The sequence below is a fragment of the Protopterus annectens genome, chromosome 13.part0, assembly GCF_019279795.1.
Source record: "Protopterus annectens isolate FY-2018-M chromosome 13.part0, PAN1.0, whole genome shotgun sequence".
In the NCBI taxonomy this organism is placed as follows: domain Eukaryota; kingdom Metazoa; phylum Chordata; order Ceratodontiformes; family Protopteridae; genus Protopterus; species Protopterus annectens.
In genome coordinates this window covers 93,155,854-93,173,397 of record NC_056747.1, presented here as the reverse complement: position 1 = coordinate 93,173,397, position 17,544 = coordinate 93,155,854, and the positions used below count along the sequence as shown (strand labels likewise).

General features: G+C 37.5%; 1 protein-coding gene across 3 annotated transcripts in view; it reads right to left on the bottom strand.

Annotated features, from left to right (window-relative positions):
- Positions 1 to 12,282: 12,282 nt before the first annotated feature.
- Positions 12,283 to 17,544, bottom strand: part of YJEFN3 (YjeF N-terminal domain containing 3) — a 1,463,772-nt gene continuing 1,458,510 nt past the window's right edge. For all 3 annotated transcript variants that reach the window (XM_044090652.1, XM_044090651.1, XM_044090653.1), the window contains exon 6: positions 12,283 to 17,219. In XM_044090652.1, the coding sequence (XP_043946587.1) occupies positions 17,020 to 17,219 (200 nt within the window). In that variant the 3' untranslated portion in view covers positions 12,283 to 17,019. The remainder of the gene's footprint in view (positions 17,220 to 17,544) is intronic.

Sequence of the window (17,544 nt, the reverse complement as noted above, 5' to 3'; positions counted from 1 at the left end):
ACTAGAGAATCGTCAGATAACCTATGTAGAAGATTCTATAGGAATGAGAAGTGTACTAATTGGTTCTCTGACAGAGTAGCTGATGCTTGCAACAGACTACCAAATTATATTAAAGCAAGTACTAGTTTAGATATTTTTAAGAACAGTCTGGACATGTATTATGGGAACAAGTGTTTTGGCATATTGGCAAGCTAGAAGGGCTTTAATGACCATGCTTGAAACATTTCTATGCATGTATGTATGTATGTATGTATGTAAGAACATTAAGGAACAGACTCAGAATTGGAAGCACACCCTTCTTAGTTTGAACAAGCAAATAAAACATCTTGTTAAAGTCCTCTAAGGCTAACTATGCATCTAAATTAGCATCCCCAGCTAAGGATAACCATAAGGCATTCTTTAGCTACATCTGTAACCTTAAAGGAAAAGCCCAGGTTTGCACTTGAACTTATGGTGAATGGCCTAACATGTACTGATCCTGTAGAAATAGCCAACCTACTAGTGGACAGGTTCATTGAAAACTTCTCCCCCCTGTCCCTGTCACATATACCCCAGAACATTCCTACCATCTGTCCTCCACCTTGTATCTCTAAAGAGCAGGTCTTAACTGCTCTCTCCATTGCCAAAAACACAACCTGTATGGGACCTGATAACATCCAAGGCTGTGTTCTAAATGGTTTAAAACACAAATTAGCAATGCCATTGAGTACTCTTTTTAACCACAGCCTAAGCATTGGTTTTGTCCATGCAGAATGGAAAATGGCTACCATCACACCCTTGCACAAAGGGGGTTTGTCTCTGTCCTACTTTGGACACAATAGAAGAGTCTTTGTGGGTTCTGTTCCAGCAACTTTGTTATATACAAACACATCATGATAGAATTAACTACTGCAATCATACATGCTCAATCTCTGGCTGCACTCTCAAAATGGCACTGGGAATAGCACGTGCCCGGTACTTATATGTAAACGTTCAGTCCATGATATGCTTCTTAAAGACACAGCACATGCACTCTGATCTACATCCTCCCTCTTTGAGAAATAGATTGTGCAATGTTATGAATCTATTTGACATGCAGATATTACAAGTAGTTCTTTGTCATGCAAATATACAAGACTAGGTACCTATATACAGTTATGTCCATGTTGCTGTGTATTTCACACTGGGCCTGGATATCAATCCATATTGTGTGACATAAAACTGGGAATTAAGTTTAGCAACTGGAGCTGTCTCTACAGAATGTTCAACCTTGGAAGTATTTGGAACATCTTCAGGAATGGAATTAGAGGTTGAAACACACTCTGGGATGGGAACAACGTCTGGTTCACTCTAAGATCTAATGTCTGTATAACAGGAACAATGCTGCGATGATGATTCTGGTATAGGAAGAAAATGTCTACAATTTCTCCTGTACCCCACACCCTCAGATTCTACAAGGTAGGATCTTGGCTCAGCACATATGCCTGTAACTTGACCAATCCGGTCAAAACCTTTCTCCATTTGTACCCTCACTGTCTCTCCTTCCCTCAACGGATGAAGAAATCTGCTCGATTTATCGCAACTGGACTTCTGGATAGAACGCTTCTTGAATAATTGAGTCTTGATGGTTTTGTCGTTCTTAGCTTTAGGCCTCAATCAACTGGAACTAATAAGTAATGTCATTCTGGTTTACCTGGACAGAAATCTTTGAGCAGATGAGCCAAGTATATCGTCATAGGGTATGTTTCTGAGATTAAGTAAATTCAAAACTACATTGGTATTGTCACAATTTGACCTTTCAAGTAATTGATTTACACTCTGCACTGCACGTTCAGCTAGTCCATCTGACTGTGGATATTCAGGATTACTAGTAACATGTACAAAGTGCCATTCTCTCACAAATGTCTGAAACAACTGACTAGTAAATTGAGTGCCATTGTCAGAAACAACTTTGTGTGGACTACCATGGACTGAGAAATGACGTTTCAACTTAGTAATAACAGTAATGGATGTTAGGTCAGGTAGTAAGTCAATCTCAAACCAATTCGAATAAGAGCCTACCAGTAGTAAGTAGTGTTGTGTGTCTCATTCGAAGATACCAGTGGCTACTGTTGACCAAGATCAGGAACTGGAGTTAGCTGAAGTGGTTCTCTTTGCAGATGCAATCTAGTACTATTGCATACTAAACAAGAAGAAAGTACTTTATCAATGTCTTTCAGTAATGAAGGCCAAAATACTAGTGTACTCCCTCTTGTCTTAGTGGATGCGGAACCTGGGTGACCATGATGCAAAATATGGATACATTCTTGTTGTAAGGAAGCTGGAACAACAATTTTAGGACCTTTGAAAATAATGCCATCTTCCATCAACATTTCATCTCTGCAAGAAAAATAGGTTTGCACTTCAGACGATACACTAGATTGCTTTGACGGCCATCCAACATTAATGTAGTGATTGAGCTTCTGCAAAATTGGATCAGTCTTTGTGTGATCTCTCAACTCATTAAGACTAGTTGTAGAAAAATGATGCATTGCCATCACGTCAAAGTCAAAATTCTCAGTGTCAAGATGTATCGTCATATTTCTGGGCGATCTGGATAAGGTATCAGCCAGACAGAGTACTTTGGCTTTTGCACAGACCATTTTGAAGTTGTACTTTTGCAATTTGAGCATCATTCTTTGTAATCTTTCTGTAGTGGACTGCATAGGCTTCTTTAGGATAGTAACTAGAGGTTGGTGATCAGTTTCAATCTCAATAGCCCAACCATAAATATAATCATGAAACTTGGAACATGCAAATACTATCACCAAAAGTTCTTTCTCAATTTGAGCATACTGGTCCGCCCTCTTGAAGAATAACTTCACCAAGACCAAATTTTGAAGCATCACAGGAAAGAGTGACTGGTTTATTCACATCACAGTATCTTAATGTAGGTGAGGGTGGCAATTTTCAGCTTAAGGTCTTTAAATACCTTCTGGTGCTGTTCTAATCATGACCATACAATTTTTTTGTGTGTCAGCTTTCTTAAAGGTGATTTCAACTAATTGAAGCCTGATATAAACTTGCTTAAATAGTTGACCATACCTAGAAAACACTGTAAAGCTTGAATATTTTCTGATGCTGACATCAAGAATAGCTGCTTGCTTGGTCGGGTCTGGTCTCAAGCCAGCACTGGTAAATAAATTACCTACATATGTAACTTCTGGTAGTCTGAATTTGCTCTTCAGAGGATTGAGCTTCAAATTTACTTAACGTGCTCTGTCTAGAACTCTGTTTAGGTTTCTGTCATGCTGTGCTTCACCATTGTCTCCAACCAATAAATCATCTACTATTATGGCACAAGGATAACCCGAAAAAATGTGCTCCATTACACACTGGAAGACTTCTCTTGCAGAATTTATTTCAAATGGCATTCTTAGTAATCTGTATCTGCCAAATGGGGTACCAAAAGTGGTGAGTGATAAAGATTTACGATCAAGCATCATTTGCCAAAATTAACTTTTTGCATCCAAAACAGAAAATAACAGTGGCATTTGGTATCAGAGCTGCAACCTCTTCGACTGTACACATTGGATGATGCAATCTCTTCAATGGTTTCTTCAAATTTCTTGGGTCAATACACATTCTGATTTCGTCTGAGCCTTTTTAATGAGCTGTTACCATAGATGACACCCATTCAGTTGGTTCTGTGACTGGACAAATCACACCTTGCTGTACCATTCTATCCAAATGAGCCTTAACTTTATCCTGCATAGCTATTGGAACTTTTCTTGTTGGTCTGACTACTGGAGTGATCTTTAGGTCTAACATCATGTAATACACAACTGGAGGTTTGCCCAACTTGTCATTGAAAACATCATCAGACTCTGAGAAAACGGCTTCAGAAACATTGGAACTAGAATATGCACTTATGTGATGAACTTCTTTGATAAAAGAAAGCAGATTCATTCTCAAACTATCTTTAAGACCCAAGAAAGACTGTACTGGTCTTGAACTACATAGAATACCAACCTGTAACAGTTCTTGGCCAAATAACATAAAAGCATCACTGAGCTGTCGGTTTGAATTTCTTCACCTCCAGAAGCAACATGTTTTGCATTACTGGCCACACTGAGTTGCTCGTTAGTTCTCACTTTAGCAAATGTGTCTGCTGATATAACATCACACTTTGAACCAGTGTCTACTTTAAGCTCTGTGGGTTTACCATTGATCCAGACTGTACAAAACACTTCGCTTTATGCCAGTAAATTCACTGCATCATCTCTCTCACCAATTATTGATACACCATCTACAGAGAAAGCAGAATTGCAGTCTACTTGATCAACTTGCTTTTTTGTGTGACCTCTCTTTACAACTGTGTGGAATTTACTTGATTTGCAAAACTTATGAAAATTGTTCCATTTTTTACACTTGTGCCATTGCTGATCAAATGCTAAGCATCTCTCTTAGATTCCTGACTGGCACCACAATTGTGACAGTTAATAATAAAGCTTGTACTGTACTGAGAAACAAGCTCCTTTAACTGAACTAGTCTTAGAACTTCCTGGAAAATTACATGAATTCCCTGTGAGCCGGCAGGGGCTGTGGCTGGCATGTGCTTAGGCCTACTTCTGTTTGCCACGTGTTGCATGCTATCTACATTTGCTCTGGAGCCTGCTGAAATCATTCTTTTGTCACTTGCAAGCATACTTTTGTGTTTTTCTGCCACTTTATGGATTTGGCAAAACTCTTTGGCTTGACTCAATATTAAATAACTGTCACAAAGCAAAATCTTTCTCACAGCAGCACTGTTAATACCACACACAAGCCTGTCCTTTATTAACTCATCTTTTAAGTCACCAAACTGACACTTTTTTGCTTTGTTTCTCAAGTCAGTTATATAAGCTGCAAACGTTTCCCCTGGTTTCTGATCTCTCATGTAAAACAAATGAATCTCTAATGCAATACTTGTCTGGGGGGTTACACATTTCTCTGAACTTACGCTTCAAACACTCTGGGTCTTACCTTGATTCAGCCTGTACAACAATATTACAATTTTCACCTTTTTCCTCATATACTGCTGGTACATACACAAATGAATGCTCTCTTTCTATAGCCTCTGACCAGCTAGGTTTAGCAAAATGAATGTCCTGGTGTGGGAATCTTTATCTGAATAAGCTGCTTGTACAAAAATATCATACTTTTGATCAAATATCCTTCAATTCTGTGCAATATTCTGATCAGATACAAGTGGTAAGGGCTTTTGAAATCCGTCTGCCATATTAACACACACCAGTGAAGGGTTTTACAAATAAGCATGAACACATACACATATAACAGAAATTTATGCTAATTCTTGTAACTTTGCCCAATAGCACAATAAGCCTCTGAGTAACTGAACTTTGCGAAATAAGTCTCTCAGCAACTGTAATACACTTGAAATTACTGTACTGCAAGAAATCACCTCTTATCAGTATAAGAAACATATCAAATAACTGTACAATGTGAATGAACTGGGCAAGAGAAGTTCACAGTCAATAACATTTCAAAGTAATTGCACTTTCCGAATAAACTGTACTTAGCAGACTGAAATTTCTCCAAAATGGTGGTACCTTGCTAGGCAATTCTTTACAGTGCAAGAAACACTCTGTAATGGTGGCACTTTGCAAACAGACACACTGAGTACAAGAAACTTTTCGAAATGGCTATACTTTAACTGTACTTCATGAAATAGTTGCACTTTGCACACACATAAACTCTTCGGAATACTTGCACAGTAACAAGCAGACACTGTAAGCACTTTTACACACTTTGAGATACTTTGAATTACTCTAGTTATGCCCTTAATACAGTATAAATCCATAGTTATGCCAAAACACAGCACTTTGCCAAAAACATGCAGTCACCTTGCTTTATTTATGCTTAATGTGCCCTTTTGCCCTTATTATATTTGTCACCTTGCTTTATTTATGCTTAATGTGCCCTTTTTGCATTATTATATTTGTCACCTTGCTTTATTTATGCTTAATGTGCCCTTTGGCCCTTATTATATTTGTCACCTTGATTTATGTATGCTTAATGTGCCCTTTTGCCCTTATAATACTTGTCACCTTGCTTTATTTATGCTTAATGTGCCCTTTTGCCCTTATTATATTTCTCACCTTGCTTGATTTATGCTTAATGTGCCCTTTTGCCCTTATTATATTTGTCATCTTGCTTTATTTATGCTTAATGTGCCCTTTTGTCCTTATATTTGTCACCTTGCTTTATTTATGCTTAATGTGCCCTTTGGCCCTTATTATATTTGTCACCTTGCTTTATTTATGCTTAATGTGCCCTTTGGCCCTTATTATATTTGTCACCTTGCTTTATTTATGCTTAATGTGCCCTTTGGCCCTTATTATATTTGTCACCTTGCTTTATTTATGCTTAATATGCCCTTTTTGCCTTTATTATATTTGTCACCTTGCTTTATTTATGCTTAATGTGCCCTTTTTATATTTGTCACCTTGCTTTATTTATGCTTAATGTGCCCTTTTGCCCTTATTATATTTCTCACCTTGCTTTATTTATGCTTAATGTGCCCTTTTGCCCTTATTATATTTGTCACCTTGCTTTATTTATGCTTAATGTGCCCTTTTGCCTTTATTATATTTGTCACCTTGCTTTATTTATGCTTAATGTGCCTTTTTGCCCTTATTATATTTGTCATCTTGCTTTATTTATGCTTAATGTGCCCTTTTGCCCTTATTATATTTGTCATCTTGCTTTATTTATGCTTAATGTGCCCTTTTGCCTTTATTATATTTGTCACCTTGCTTTATTTATGCTTAATGTGCCCTTTTGCCCTCATTATATTTGCTTTGCTCATTTAATCCCTTTTCATGCCAATTTTACTTTTCTTGTGCTCATTTTACTCTAAACATGTCCGTTTTGCCTTAAACACACTCGTTTTGTTTTAAACATATTGTGTTGCTTTTCTTATATTCGTTTTAATACTCATTTTGCTTTTCTGATAATCATTTTATCAGATATCTTAATTTTAAACATTTGCCTTTGTTAATAAACCTTTTGTGCCTCCTGCTTGTTTAATAATGCAGTTTGCGCCCTTGTAATGCTCCATTTTATCTTTTTTATAAAATAAGCAGTTTGTGCGAATTCTTATTACTTTTGATTCTTTTCCGGAACTTTTTCATTCCCCTTTCTTTTAGTTTACCTTCACTGTTATCACTGCACCTCATGGCTCTGAATATCATTCTCTGGAATCCTGGTTCTGATACCATGTTGCTCTCCTACTTTAGACACAATAGAAGAGTCTTTGTGGGTTCTGTTCAAGCTTTATTATATACAAACACGTCACAATAGAAGTTTACTGACTTTAACTTAAATAAGTTATATACAAACTAACTACTGCAATCATACATGCTCAATCTCTGGCTGCTCTCTCAAAATGGCACTAGGAATAGTAAGTGCCCGGCATTTATATGTGCATGCTCAGTCCTTGATATGCTTCTTAAAGACACAGCACATACACCCTAATGTACAGGGTTCATTCACCCACCCTGGGAACTATAGACCCAGAAGCCTAACCACACTTATCTGCAAGGCCATGGAGAGAATCATCATGGACCTTATAAACAAAGACATGGGAAGCCTTCAAACATTTGACCCAACCCAGTTTGGTTTTGTTAAGGGCAGATTGTGCCTGTTAAATCTGGTGAATTTCTTTGAGAAAGTAACCAGAACCCTGGACGAGGGCAAACTTGTGCAGACAGCCTACCTAGACTTGGCCAAGGCATTTGACACAATCTCCCACTCAGGCATCATTGATAAAATCACCCTGCTGTGGATCAACTCATATATTGTCAGGTGGGTTGCAAACTGGCTCACTGACAGAACATATGCAGTCAAAATAGGGGCTCCATCTCCACCAGCAGACCCATTACCACTGGTGCTCCAGATGTATCAGTGCTAGGGCCACTGCTGTTTGGTATCTACTTCTTGGAAGTCAAAGAAAAATCAAAAAGTCTGTGGCTGACAAAGTTTGCTGACAGCTGCAAACTGGGTGCAGTCATTAAGTCCCAAATGATGTGGGCTTACTCAAATCAGTGATTGGTGCCAAGGTCATGGACTTAAACTCAGTGCAAAAAATGCATTATCATCCCCTTCAGCAAGGGCAATGTCCTTGCTGATGACCATATTAATAGCAACTCCCTAAACTCTAAATCACTAGTAAGAGATTTGGGCACACAGATTGACAGCAGCCTTGCCTTTGATCATCAAGTCTTCACAGTGGTTAAGATGGCCTTCTATGTTGCTCACCTCAAAAGTAAGGGCATAGCTTCCAAAACAAAAGAGGTTATAACCACCCCCATAGTCTTCCCTCATCGGGCCATTAATAGAGTACAATGCTACCTTTGGTACCTGCAGTAACTGGAGAGACCTCAAAGGTTTCCCACAAAGACAATTCAGGGTCTTCAGCACAAGTCATACGCGGACAGACTGAAATCATTGTGACTATACTCTGTATCATATAGAGTACTCAGAGGCAACATGTGCCTTGCATACAGAGCAACCTCTGATCCTGCCTTAATAGATATGCTGCGCATTTGCAAGTCAAATGGTACACGATTCAGTAACTCTAAGGACATTAACCTAGCCTGTGACATCAACAGCACTTGCTGGAGAGACAGATGTGTCTCACAGAGCTTACCTCTTCACTGGAACAAACTTCCAGTTCAAGTTAAACAGAGTCCCTTGTTGACCCTATTTAAGCATAACTTGGACGATTGGATGGAAAACCACAACTTCATAACACGGGTTTCACCCATGTGCCACCTGGATAGGGGCAGTCAGTGTTGATTTAGATCAGCTTGTAATCATTGACCAAATCTCTAGGGTTGCACTTGGCTAGGCTTGTAGGGGCCATAGGGCCACTAGCCTAGTAACCTCCTGTGATTCTATGGTACCTGAATGACAACTCACCATCACCATGTCTTTTTCCAGTCTTGTGAAGAGATAATCAATGTGTCTGTCTATAGCGTCAAAAGTCACTAAAATGTTTTTATTTCTAGAATTGTTCTGTGTACTGGATCTGGGACGATTAATACTTTGGTGGCTATTTGCTGGAAGTGTGCTAGAAATTGATGTGGTGTTAGATTTTCACTGAGACCTAGTCTTTGTGGAGTTAGATTAAGTTAGAGCCTTGATACAGCTTTAGTATAAGACATTTTATTATGGTTTGGTGTAGGTTGTTGTGGAAGTGTGTGTGCTGTTCACAGTCTGTGCCCTTTTGTGAGAGTAATGCCCCCATGCTAGTTATATACTTACATTGCTCACTAACAGATTGTCTTTCACTAAGACTTTTAGGCCCCCCCCCCCCCGGGCCTCCACTGAAAAAGGGTACCTGTGCCCAGATGGGCTTTCATGGTAAACAAATGTCAATAAATAAAGCACATATATAAATACAATGTTTTGTAATACTTTGGAGCTTTTCTCCCTGGGCCTCCACTGAAAAAGGGGACCTATGCCCAAATGGACTTTCCCACTAAATATGTCAGTAAATATATAAATAAATGAAATGAAATGAAATGATTTGTAATGCTTTGGAGCTTTTCTCCTCGGGCCTCCAATGAAAAAGGGTACCTGTCTGGACCTTCCTGGTAAACAAATGTCAATAAATAAAATAAATAAATAAATACAAGTTCATTATCTGTTATTATGTTGCCACACTGCCTAAGGATACCAAGTGCTTTGAGGCTAGCTTTGAGGCTAGCAGCAGAACAAAGACCAGCAGGTTGTTATCCCTCCATTTTAGTCCATGGGTGTGGAGAATTAGTTTAAATATATAGAGTACTATAGTCAGTTAAATGAGACAGATATTGGACTTTGCTGTAGCAGAAATAACTAGTTGCGCAAGTAACTGTTGAAGAGCAACTACTAATGGCTAAAGAGTAACGTGAAGCAACTACAAAATAATTTTGCTAAAGAAGAGGAGATATAGCTATTCTGCAAAGTAGTTGTGTCCAGTGCAGCTTGCTGTACAACTCTAGGCAGCTGTCTGTACTACAGATATTACTAATCCTACTAATTAGTAGTGATTGAGCAGGTTAGGTGGTATTCGGAAAATACAGCTCAAGCTACCTGCATCAATACAGTGTACAACTAAACATTGTTGTGCTATGAGCAGTGTCAAGCAAATAACTAAAAACTGTTGTGCTATGAGCAGCACCAAACAAATAACTAAACATCGCTGAGCTATGAGCAGCACCAAGCAAATAACTAAACATTGTCGTGCTATAAGCAGCACCAAGCAAATAGCTAAACATTGTTGTGCTGTGCGCAGCACCAAGCAAATAGCTAAACATTGTTGTGCTATGCGCAGCACCAAATAACTAAACATCGCTGAGCTATGAGCAGCACCAAGCAAATGACTAAACATTGTCATGCTATAAGCAGCACCAAGCAAATAGCTAAACATTGTTGTGCTATGCGCAACACCAAACAAATAACTAAACATCGCTGAGCTATGAGTAGCACCAAGCAAATAACTAAACATTGTCGTGCTATAAGCAGCACCAAGCAAATAATTAAACATTGTTGTGCTATGAGCAGCACCAAGCAAATAACTAAACATTGTTGTGCTATGAGCAGCACCAAGCAAATAACTAAACATTGTCAAATAACTAAACATTGTTGTACTATGCGCAGCACCAAACAAATAACTAAACATCGCTGAGCTATGAGTAGCACCAAGCAAATAACTAAACATTGTCGTGCTATAAGCAGCACCAAGCAAATTGCAAAACATTGTTGTGCTATGCACAGCACCAAGCAAATAACTAAACATTGTTGTGCTATGAGCAGCACCAAGCAAATAACTAAACATTGTTGTGCTATGAGCAGCACCAAATAAATAACTAAACATTGTTGTGCTATGAGCAGCACCAAACAAATAACTAAACATCGCTGAGCTATGAGCAGCACCAAGCAAATAACTAAACATTGTCGTGCTATAAGCAGCACCAAGCAAATAACTAAACATTGTTGTGCTATAAGCAGCACCAAACAAATAACTAAACATTGTTGTGCTATGAGCAGCACCAAGCAAATAACTAAACATTGTTGTGCTATAAGCAGCACCAAACAAATAACTAAACATTGTTGTGCTATGTGCAGCACCAAGCAAATAACTAAACATTGTTGTGCTATGAGCAGCACCAAACAAATAACTAAACATTGTTGTGCTATGAGCAGCACCAAGCAAATAACTAAACATTGTTGTGCTATGAGCAGCACCAAACAAATAACTAAACATCGCTGAGCTATGAGCAGCACCAAGCAAATAACTAAACATTGTCGTGCTATAAGCAGCACCAAGCAAATAGCTAAACATTGCTGTACTGTGCGCAGCACCAAGCAAATAACTAAACATTGTTGTGCTATGCGCAGCACCAAATAACTAAACATCGCTGAGCTATGAGCAGCACCAAGCAAATAACTAAACATTGTCATGCTATAAGCAGCACCAAGCAAATAGCTAAACATTGTTGTGCTATGCGCAGCACCAAGCAAATAACTAAACATTGTTGTGCTATGAACAGCACCAAGCAAATAATGAAACATTGTTGTGCTATAAGCATCACCAAGCAAAGGCATGACATTCATAACACAGAGAAGCTAAAAAAGCTGACAAAAATTCAAATGAGCACACTGGCCAATAACAAATCGACACTCTTCAAGTCTAGGTTCTTAGTCCACTCTCACTAGCGTTCAATCAGCAGCAAATCTCTGCTAGATTGCTAATAATTATAAAAACAATTCACAGCTATTACAGTAAACTCATTAATAACATGAAATGTACTTACCCTGGTTCTTATAGGTATGTATTTTAGTCAAATCCTGTCAAAAATTGTTACGGTTAGCAGCTTTGTATGTGGTAGCTGTTAGCAAATGAGCTCTGGGTCACACAAATAAGGGTAATTTATTACAACACAGAAAAGTTGAAAAGATATTGAAAACAAACAAATGTCCAGCAGATGTAATTTGCCTAAAAATACACTACTGAGACAGTAAAGGCTTTAGCCAAAATGAAAAGCCATAGTATAAAAGTTACAGACCATCCTTGGCAAAGCAGGAAGGCATGTCAGATATCTCATCCCAAACTGACCACACTGTGTATGCATAGAATGACATCTGAAAAGTGACTTCCAATCACAGACTAGTAAAACTTGCTCATAAAAAATAAAAGTACACACTGAAATGCAATAAAAAAGATGATCTAATACAGGTGGCAAACCAGTGGAAAAATAAGAAGACAGGAGACAAGAAGCATCATGTCTTTAATAGAATTATAGGCCTCTTTCTACAGGCAGTAACCTTCACTTCATCAGTTTTATACACAAGCGCACACACTACAGCAGTTTACAGATTTATAGATCACAGAATAAAAAGGGTAATCGTGGTATAAGAAGTGATAGATAAACATACACTGGTCCTACATACTGATGGGAACTTTTTACTGCATCACAGGTTACAAATAAACATTATGTCACTGGAATCACAAATCAGGACTAACTCATTGAGCCTGGACTTTTAAATCTTGGACGACATTTATAATTTAGATAGGCTGCTAGGCAACATTTCATATTTTATATAAAATGTAAATACAGGTGCCAAGGTGTTAAGGCACTCTTCAAAAGGGCTGCTTTCGGTCTTTCAGGTAAGAAGTCCATATCCAGAGATAAACATTGAGAACCCAATTAGCGCATGATTATCGCAGTGACCTGAGAGAAGAGTGCTAAAACACATATATCATATGTTTTATTAATTATCTGATATATAAAATATTACATCATCATAAAATAAATAAAAAACTAAACTAAATACTGCAATCTATGAATGGCTGAACAGCTTCTGCTTCTGTCTAAAATCTTTAAAAGTAAACTAAAATCTTTAGATTTTGAACTGTTTTGCAAATCTATTGAAGTGCACAGATTTGTATATGACTATATGCTAATTACATGCTAATACCGGCATTGCATTTTGAACCACTAGAACACCAATCAACATTTTATTTCTTCTCAGATGTTAGAACTTAGCAGGATACAATGAATTTGTATGAGACTAAAACAGGCCTCTAACTATCCTTAGATCTGATTTAGATTACTTTTAAGAAACATTTAGAAACCTAACTTGAAATGTACATTATCGACCTACATTTTAATCTCACAATTTCACTCAAGAAATGAGAAATGTAAGAAACATCACAGGTTTAGACAACACACCTTCTCCTTAATTCTTATTTCAAAAGAGGGGCTTTTCAGATATTTAACAAGTAATCAGTGCAACATGTTCCTTGCATGGGAAGGTAGTGAAAGTGAATTTGTGCAAACACGTGAACCCCGCCCAAGTCTGTCACCTGAAATGAAATAGCTATTTGGGAAATAGTACTCCAGAATAAAATCTTTACAGTGACAGATATTTATTAAGTAAATAAGTATTTGATCTGCAAAGCTACAGCATTATATACTATATTAAAAGTGGGAAGGCAAGAGATTCTGCCATATTAAAATCTAAGAAAGCACTGCATAAGGGACCAAGGTAGTAGCATACACAGGGGTGATATTCTTGTTTGAAAAACATGGAAATAGAATGCAGCTGTTTGCATTCACCCCCCGACCTGAAACACTGCACCCTATAAGAACATTAAGAATCCTGTCATGAATGCCAACACCTGTTATCTCTCTCTCTCTCTCTCTTTCTGTCTTTTTTGTAAACCTGTAACTTGCATAAAACTACATTTCATAACAAGTTTTGAGGCCTCTGCTGTGGAGTTTGATTCTGCAGGTATCCACATAACGTTAGCCCAGGAATTCAAGGCTGGATAAGCAGATAAAGCTAAAATATTTATTATATTTTTTTTTTGGGGGGGGGCACATCTTTAGGAATGTCACCAATCAGAAGGCAAGCATAAAATAATCTAAATAAAGACTATATAGTATTGTGCCAAAGATAGATGTTGTCCTTCTGTAGCTATAAAAAACAGTGAGAAACAAAAGGGTAATTTTAAAAGAACATAGCTAAATACATTGGGCTGAGGTAATGTGCAACAAATGCAAAACAAAAATAAACAGTAGCATTTTGTATGATTAGAGTAAAACTTTTTTTTTTGAATGCAGAAGTCACAGTGACAGAGACAGTATTGCTTGCCAGATAACTAACATAATGCTTTATTTCTGATGCTCCCCAGGCCTCGGCTGAAAAGGGACTTTTGGCCAATTTAGACTTTCCTGGTAAACAAATGCAAATAAGTAATAGACAAATAAATAATTTGATGGGAAAACAGAGAGGTGAGAAGTCTTAGAGGGCACAAAAATCCCTAGATATGGACTGAGAATTTCTTGCTTGTTTCCTGCCATTCATCAGAATTGCATAATGACAATCAAAGTTTTATTCTTTTGCTGGTTGCAACTCAACGTTTGGCTTGTTGTTGTATTTCTTCCTCCTCCCGTTTATTTATTTTAAGCTGCAATGAATAAAGGGCCTTTCTTTTTAATTTAAGACTGAAAAAGTTCATCCTTGCCTTCTGTCGAATCTGTCAGATAAAGTTTATGTTCATTTTCCGCATGCCTACAGTGAAAAGTATCATAAAAGTGCACTGTATTTCATTATCCTTTGATAAGACAATGTGCCTAAAATTATGCAAAATATTGATGTAAGGCTGCGTCTCTGCATCCCTAAGGGGTGAGTCTTTGATCATTTCAAACCTGAAATGACAGCAAAACCAGTTGCGAAAGAGATGATTAATGTATGTGAGCAAATAAGAGGGGCTAATAAAATGAAAAAGCATCAGCTGTTTTCACCACTATTGTGATGTAAATAAATTATCACTAAAAATAGATGACTGAATAGACTGAAAATGAATTTCTTTACATAATAAACTATGTAAAAAATAAAATGCCACCTTTACTATATTTTCATATAGAGCAGTATCCTACCAGATGTATCCACCACTTCATCTAAGTTTGAAAAATAAAGATACTCTAATAACAGCAGTGAATAAGGTACCACATTGTTATAAAGTTTCTGGACACGCACTAAATGCTACATGCATATATAGTCCAACATTCAAAGCCAGAATTAGAACTTGAAGGATCACTGGGATTCAAGAGAAAAAAACTCTGCAGTGACCAAAATGCAAATGAATCATTACTTTGAAATTAAATAGTCCATTTAGATAGTGGCATTTGAAGAAATGTAAAATATATATATATATATATCTTTTTGAACTTTCTTGGATGGAGGACTTTTTCTGATCAAGTAGTCAATAGCTGATATCAAAACGTTTCAGGACTAGGAACTGGACCCCTGCACTGCTTTGAACAAAATGCTACCTTCACATGACCAGGCACAAATATCTTGCATCATACATTGAATCTTAGTTGCTAGACACACTCATATTTGCATGGTGTAAAAGTTATCATTACAAGGTTTGTAATTACTACAGCTTTTTTTAAACTCACAATAAGAGTTTTAAATGGTCAGTATTTTAACATTTCTAGAGAATAACAAAAAAGAACAAAGCACTTATTTGAAAGGAATATATTTCTCAATTATATGTGTGATAGATCTCAATCATAAGGACAACAATCTGAGTACCCCAAACCACTGCAACATGAAACAGTGATGTGGGTAACATTATCCATACAGTTAAAAGAGGCTAGGCAGGGATGTAACTGTATAACAAGTCAACAGTCATTTTGTGATAATGTCTACAGAAGGGGGCACTAGCAGGCCATTCAGTCGGTGGATGCTAGTTATTATTTTATCAGGTGCTGCCTCCATCAAGATTGGTATTAATCACTGCTAAATACCAAATTGAAGGTTACCCTTTGCAGGTGACATTCCCCAGATAAAACTGTGATGGGGTGATTATCCAGTGACATTTTTCTAGAATTCATAGCAGATACCAGTCATTACTCAGATGTCAGAGTGTGTATTAGTTGTAGCTGACAGTTTTATTAAAATGGCATCATTAGTCAGACCATCCATAGTACAAAATAACTACGATTGTGTCATAGTTCAGATTGTCCAGGAATAGCTACAGACTCTCATGTTACTATCCAGGTGACTCATAATAAGGAAGTATCCACTTGTACTGTTCATTGCAGGTCATATTTACAGGATGTCACAGGCAGTATTTACATGGTACCAATACCCGAATTATACCTGTCTGGCAGTATGTACATGGTATCGCTGTCTGGATCGTGCATATTAGGCAGTATTTGCTGAGTGTTTCAACTGCTTTATACATAGCAGGTAGTTACAGTGTATTAGGCAGTATTTGCTGACTATTATAACTGCTTTATCCATGGCGGGGAGTTTTAGTTTTTCCTTCAGTGGGAAGTATAGTTGGCAGATGATGTTCACAGGTTGCTGCTAAATATTATTTCTGTGTTGGCAGTACAATTATCTTAACTATTAATGGCAGGCTTGCAGGTGTCAGAGATACTCATCCTGATTTTCATGGTAGGCAGTTGATACATCTCATTAAACGTGTTTTCCAAGGTTGGTAGCTCAAAGTGGCTTGGAGTAGTTATTCCCGTGATAGAATTGTATGTGGTAGTGGCCACTGCTCTGTCAAGACTGCGTCACAGTAATTAAAGATGGAATAAGACATGAATAAGCAGCAGCCTCATGGATTAAGTACTGAACAGCACCTAGAAGGAGTTAGACATCATCACCACCACAAAATTCGCACTTGTCATGGAGGTAAAGGCCGCAGGCAGTAAGTATAGAGTAACAGTCATAGTCAATCCACATAAAACTGTTTGGGTTATTTTTTGTGCTTCAAAAAGGGGATGAAAAGGAGTTTCAGGCGTAATGTTTTTAACTTTCAAAGGGTTGCTACCACTACGACACTGGTGCAGTTGACAACCTAAGGCTTACATCACACACATCCTGCGATTTCCTTCCTAATGTAATAGAGAGTAAACGTTGCTATCCAGAGATACAAAATGCATATCCAACTGTTTCCTTCTAAAATACATCCTTTTCACCTTAAAGCAGCACTACACACTCTGTGCCAGGATATTCTGGTGGATTAAGCTCATATTTCTTTTGAATATCATAAGGTAGAAACCTGCCAGCTAGAAAATGGTGTCTTCCAGAAAAGTGTGTAGAACACTTTTTGGGTGCTATTAAGGATACCAGCACTTCAGGATTTATGCCATCTGCACTTCCATCATTCACGTCCCATCCTGTGTATCAAAACAACAATAAAGAAAATAGGCAATTAAAAATAAACATATTTTAATTAAGCTTTACTGATTTAATATGATCTTCAATCAACATATTGAACTTAAATGATCACACAGCATACAATTACTTATAAAGCAGCTCACAAAATATAAACAAAAAAGTTGAGATTGAAAAAAAAAATATTTCAGTACACTTCTCCAATTTTTTTGAGTTATTCAACTTTTGCCATTTTCCATGCACCAAATGATCTCTCATCCTTCAGTGGTAACGTAATGAACAGTTTTCATGAGTGATTTGTTTGTTGATTACACCTCTAACAATGCA